The sequence below is a fragment of the Sinocyclocheilus rhinocerous genome, unplaced genomic scaffold (assembly GCF_001515625.1).
Source record: "Sinocyclocheilus rhinocerous isolate Xijiao unplaced genomic scaffold, SAMN03320098_v1.1 scaffold1599, whole genome shotgun sequence".
Classification (NCBI taxonomy): domain Eukaryota; kingdom Metazoa; phylum Chordata; class Actinopteri; order Cypriniformes; family Cyprinidae; genus Sinocyclocheilus; species Sinocyclocheilus rhinocerous.
The window spans coordinates 219,697-225,696 of NW_015662191.1; the positions used below are offsets into that span (position 1 = coordinate 219,697).

A 6,000-nucleotide genomic window follows, 5' to 3' on the forward strand; every position below is an offset into this window, starting at 1 on the left:
CCATTGACCATATATAACATAAATGAGTGAACAAGTAATCATTTTCAGTCACAGCTTTAGTGTCTTTTATAGTACAGTATAAAGGGCAGAGCTTCAGATTCTAGAGAGCATTTGATTGGTCTGGTCTGATGAGAAGATGAAGTGCAGAATGATGTCAGCAAAATCATTGATCCATATAGAGACTGTAAGTTTTGAAAGTATATATTTTATAAATGCGAATTTTGTCAATGTTTCAGAGCACACCAGCTTAAAGATATCCTTAAAGGGATAGTTCACCCAAAAATGTTGATGTTTATCTGCTTACCCCCAGGGCATCCAAGATGTAGGGTCCATTTGAGAGATAGGGGTGGCGGTAAATGCACTTATAAGTCTGCGAAGAAGAAGAAGAAGATGCGTCACGTGCCGGCTGTTGAGAACACACTCAGGACAGTTCGGACATTGCGGTGAATCAGAGGTAAAAAACGATATAGATACTGTTCAGTTTCTTGCACAGACCGATCGTTTCGTGTCTTTACACATCAGTGTATCGTCACGAGCCGCAGGGTTTAATTTGGTTTTGTTTGTGTATGTTTTTTTTTACTCTCAAAGCCTTGATTCCCATTCTCCTCCATTATAAGACTGACAGACTGCAACGGTTTGTGTTAAAAATCTCCGTTTGTGTTCTACTGAAGAAACAAAGTCACCTACATCTTGAATGCCCTGGGGGTAAGCAGATAAACATCAAATTTTCATTTTTGGGTGAACTATCCCTTTAAGGCTAACATATTCCTACTAAAAGAAAACAACAACAACAACAACATTTTGCTCAATTTTGATTTCAAACAATTTTGATTTCATCGGGACAGTTTAAAAATTAAATGTAACTTTTTTAGTTAGTACTCTGGTGCAGCATTCAGAACTCTCTAATATTAGATCTCAGTGCGGAACTTGACGGTGGTGTTCTTCATCTTCTGTTTGTAGACCTTATCAAACTGTTCATTTTGTGCCACAGTGAAATGACTTTTCCAGTCTTCAACTTTACCTTTTGGAATGAAAAATAATTGAAAAAATAAAAGCAAGTGAAAGAACAGAATTTATAAGAACTACATTAAACTATTTAGTAGTTTATAAACCTTTTCTCATGAAGGGTGAGATCTTGAAGTCCATGACTGGGATAGTGGAATAGTTGGTCATCTTGTTCTGTTTCATGGCATCAAACTGAACCCCTTTTGTTATTTTCTCCCTCTCTTCAACTGAGGTTGACAAACCCAAGAAGGAACACAAATGTTCCACCTCACGTCCAGTGTCCTGAAAAAGTAATGGTACAATATACACTTTTGACACATTAAACATACTGATTTTACTCTCAATAAAAATGTTACTGAACTTACTTCCACCAAATCCTCATAGAACAAGTATATTAGGTTAGAGTAAGTCTGTTTTTTCTCCCACCATCCACTGACATGGTCATACCAAGGGCCGAACACATCTAGGATAAAAAAGTCTGATGTTAAAATATATTAATCTGTGGCAACTTTCTTGATTCATGTAGGGGTTGCACATAATAGGGAAAATTAGTATTTTTACTTTCTCAATGTTCTTGTAGTGATAATATTATATTTAATAAATTTCATATTAAAATATTTTCCCCTGATATTAAAATGGCTCAGAATTTAACTGGCCAGAAAGATTTATTTTATTTCATTTATGTTTTTTATTTTATTTTTACTTTTTTTTTCTTTTTGACTTTGAAAATTATTTTACTTACTTTTTCCTTCCATAAATTTCTGTAAGAAAGTGTTCCAGTCTCCTGGTTCAGGCTGTACCATGTTCATTCGATCGAAATGAAAATAAGAAACTGCATTGTCTTTTGCATTCCGAGCTACATACACTATCTAAAATGAGTGGGGGAAGGAAGGAAGGAAAAAAAAAAAAAGTTATGTCACAGCTAAAATGTAAAGCCACACCAAATGTAAGAAATAATTTATTTATATGTAATAATGTATTATAAAGAAAAATTTATTTATTTACCAACCACAACTGCCAAACATTTCACTTAAATAAAACTGCACTTCAATAACACTGTCTGTTAAACATCACTCATTAAAACACAATTTAGGACTCTTATAAAATTAAATGAAATAAAGATAGAACATCTGACTAAAGTAAGTCACATAATAGGATGATTACATGCAATGAGTTTTTACACAATTTTCATTCTGTGGTGGATGATTCATGAAGTTATCACCTACAGTCAAAACATCACAGCGTAAAAGAAAAAAAGTGAAAAAAGTCCCATTTACTTTACCTTTGAGTTCTGCTCCCAGAAGGACTTGGGAACAAGCTGAACAGGTAAATGAGTTTTGATGAGGCGAGGAGAAGTGGGCAGATTTTCAGCCAGTTCTGTCCCTGAAAGTTAGTAATAAAATGTTGCTCTAAATTAAAGGGGTCATATGATGCGAAGTTTTCCTTTCTCTTTGGGGTGTTACAAGCTGTTCGTGAATACATAAGATCCCTAAAGTTGCAAAGACTAAAGTCTCAAACCCAAAGAGATATTCTTTATAAAAGTTAAGACTCGTCCACGCCCTCCTAAAACGCCTCGTTTAAACATGCCTCCACATGTCTACGTCACTGTGTGGGAAGATTTGCATAACACCGCCCAAATGTTCACGCAAAGAAAGAAGGCCTAACTTTGATTCTCGCTGTAGTATTGTTATTAATATTTTAAATGAGCTTTTAATGTGATATTTTCATTTTAGTTTTAGTAGTTTTATTGTGGGCTTTTGTCTTTTATTATTTTTAATTTTTCTATTTAGCTTTAGATTAATTTTTTAGTTCTTAATTTTGTAATTTTAGTATTTATTAATATTTTAAATGAGGTCTTAGTGTGATATTTTCAGTAACGTAGTTTCGTTATGGGCTTTTGTCTTTTATTTATATATATTTCTATTTAGCTTTAGATTTATCTTCAGTTTTAGTGATTTTCAGTTTTTAGTTTAATTTTGGTTATAGCAATTTTTATATTTATATATTTTTATTTATATATTATTACAGTATTTAGTAGCTTGTGGAAAATAATGTGTTTTTTGAAACTTAAACTGCATAAACATTGCATTACACCAAATAATGTTCTTTTTTAGCAACGTCATATGACCCCTTTAAAAGTATCCTAGTTTCATTGTGGTTCAGCCAAGACATGATTTCTTATCATTCACATACCTTCTGTTTTTGAAGACTACATGAAACAGTGAAATATTCGACAATTTTGTGTGTTTAGGTATAGAGTTTTCTAGATAGATTTGTCCAGACAGAGAACTTGCAGTTGTGTTTGCATACACAATACAATACACAACACTAAAGTCGTTAATAATGTATGATCATTATTTTATTATAATATTATAAATTAATTAAATAAATGTGTGGGTGATGTACTGTATAAGAATGACCATATTCTTTTGATTGGTGATTTTAATATTCATGTGTGCTGTCACTCTAAACATCTAATGACAGTGAAGTATGATTTCATTAAAACTGAGCCATGGCATAATGCCACCACCCATTCACCACCACCACCCATGCCAAGGAAAAACTGCAAATATCCTACAAAATGCATAAAGACTCTGCTTTTCAGAAAGCTGTGAAATCTGCAAAGTCTAAATATTTCTCAAAATTAATTGCAAAAAGTAATCATAGACCTAAAGTTCTTGTCACAGTCTTCAGCGGGTGTGCCCAGGAGGGCCACCAGATGACTGTGTTCTGGGAGCACATGGCTTGTGTTGTGTTTGTCTGTTGCCATGTGCTCTCTCCTGTCTATTGTCTGGCCCCTCCCATCTTGTTACCTCGTTATTGTTTAAGTTGCTCCACCTGTGTCTCCCTCGTTAGCCTCCTCGTTTGGTTTCCTATTTATTCTCCTGGTGTCTGTCATCCTGTGCTGATCCGTCATTTCTCATTGTGTGTGTTTCGTGTCTGCATGTGTGCAGCTTTAGGCCTGCCTGTCTGTTTTTCCCCTTCGGGGTGGTTTGAGTTTGTTTTTGTTTCATTTTTATTATTAAAATAAATAACCATTTCTCCTGCAATTGAGTCCTCGCTTCATCTCCCCGCACGCACCGTGACAGTTCTTTTCTCTGTTACTAACTTTGCTCTGAACCCTCCTGTGAATGCGATCTCCAGACTGTCACTTTTATTTTATGAAGGTTTTTTGACATTTTTGGCTTGTCTAAATGAAGAGAAAACGCATTTCTCTCAAAACAATTTTTTTTTTTTTAAATTGAAGCAAAGAACGGGGACATAGTCTTTGGCCCAAATGAAAACAATAGGGACATATGTATAATGTATTGACCTTGACTACCTTGATCATTTCATTTTATCCTGTATTAAGAATCAGTGTGTTTTAGGATCACAGCCTAAAATGTAACTAACAAATAAATGCGGTGATAGGCTCTTTTAAAAAAAAATGTTTTTTTCCAGTTACATCTTCAAGAGAAGATTGCTATCCATGCTTTTATTACTTCTCATGGACCACTGCAAATCACTTTATTGTGCGTACAAATCATCTGTCACTCATTTCCAATTAGTACAAAGTGTTGCAGCAAAATTCCTAAAACTATATTTTCATGGAACACAGTTATCAAATATTAAATAATTTGACTCATTGGTATGATGTACATATTAGATAAAAAAACATCTTGGCATGGCTCATTTGCTACAACAACAAACAAACAAACTGGATAATGAACATAAAATGCTAAGACAGTGAAAAAAGTGAAGATGTGAAACTCTTATTATACTGTGGTCTCTGACCTGATGGTATCACTTTAAAACATGACTCCAGGAATGGCACTCTCGTATAGATAGGCTGGGAAGTCTGGCGCTCTGGAGCATCGTTACCAAAGTACAGAAGGTCTAGAATATATGACACCCAGGTGGTACCTAGAATGAATGAAGAATGGAGTGTAGGAATTATTGCATGATGCAAAACCCTCTATTAGTAAAACAACAACCACCAGAAAACATGAAAAAAATGATGCTTACAACTATATAAAGTGATGATCAGTATTAAAGTATTACACGATTTCTGGATGGCTTCTGCCTTAGTGCATGTATCTGAAATCTACTGGAACTGTCTAGACTCTAGATCTATAGGTTTTAGAACAATCTCATTTTTTTAATCATTTACACACAATACACAATTTTGTTACATAAATGTAAAACTGTGACAATTAATTTGGCATTGACTGTGTCCAAAATCAGCCACAATACCCCTAAATAGTGCACTACTTGAGGGGACAGACATTTTTAGTGGTGTCCGAAATCATAGTGGACATTATCAAGAGCACTTATTCGATCCCATAATGCATCGCAATAATGAGCGATGTACACTCAGTGGCTAGAAAATACCCATAATGCACTGTGAGGGTCATGCTAAAGGAATTCCCACATCTCACCAGAAGATGGTGCCTGCAGATGAATCATCCATTCATCCATTTTCCAAACTGGAGCTGCCAGTTTGCTAAGTTTCAAACTATTATAAAGCAGCAAGCACAAAAGCGACACACTTAGTAAGCACAACAGAAGACAACGAGGTTAAAGGGGTCATATGATGCGATTTCAAGTTTTCCTTTCTCTTTGGAGTGTTACAAGCTCGGTGCATAAAGAAGATCTGTAAAGTTGCAAAGACTAAAGTCTCAAATCCAAAGAGATATTCTTTATAAAAATTAAGAGTCAACCACGCCTACCTAAAATAGCTCGTTCTAACACGCCCCCACATGTCTACGGCACCATGTGGGAAGATTTGCATAACGCCGCCCAAATGTTCACGGAAAGAAAGAAGGCGTAACTTTTATCCTCGCTGTAGTATTGTTGTTGCCGCCACCATGTCGTGAAGGTGCTGTGTTTTGTTGTGAAAGCGAAACTACTTTGTTTGGCCTTCCAAAAGAGGCACGATATCCGCTTCGTCATGCCTGGAGCTGATCCATGCTGGTCGCTGAGGAAATACATCAACTTAGTGCTGTGGATCGCCGG

The 6,000-nt window shown here is 35.4% G+C and overlaps 1 protein-coding gene across 2 annotated transcripts in view; it reads right to left on the reverse strand.

The window, feature by feature from the left end:
* Positions 1 to 809: 809 nt before the first annotated feature.
* Positions 810 to 6,000, reverse strand: part of LOC107727992 (cytosolic sulfotransferase 3) — a 7,712-nt gene continuing 2,521 nt past the window's right edge. The window contains exons 3-8 of one of the 2 annotated variants that reach the window (XM_016538041.1): positions 4,780 to 4,908; positions 2,288 to 2,388; positions 1,748 to 1,874; positions 1,371 to 1,468; positions 1,113 to 1,287; positions 810 to 1,021 (exon numbers count right to left, since the gene is read on the reverse strand). In XM_016538041.1, coding sequence (XP_016393527.1) covers positions 909 to 1,021; positions 1,113 to 1,287; positions 1,371 to 1,468; positions 1,748 to 1,874; positions 2,288 to 2,388; positions 4,780 to 4,908 — 743 coding nt within the window. In that variant the 3' untranslated portion in view covers positions 810 to 908. The remainder of the gene's footprint in view (positions 1,022 to 1,112; positions 1,288 to 1,370; positions 1,469 to 1,747; positions 1,875 to 2,287; positions 2,389 to 4,779; positions 4,909 to 6,000) is intronic. The other variant, XM_016538042.1, reaches the window with a different exon arrangement.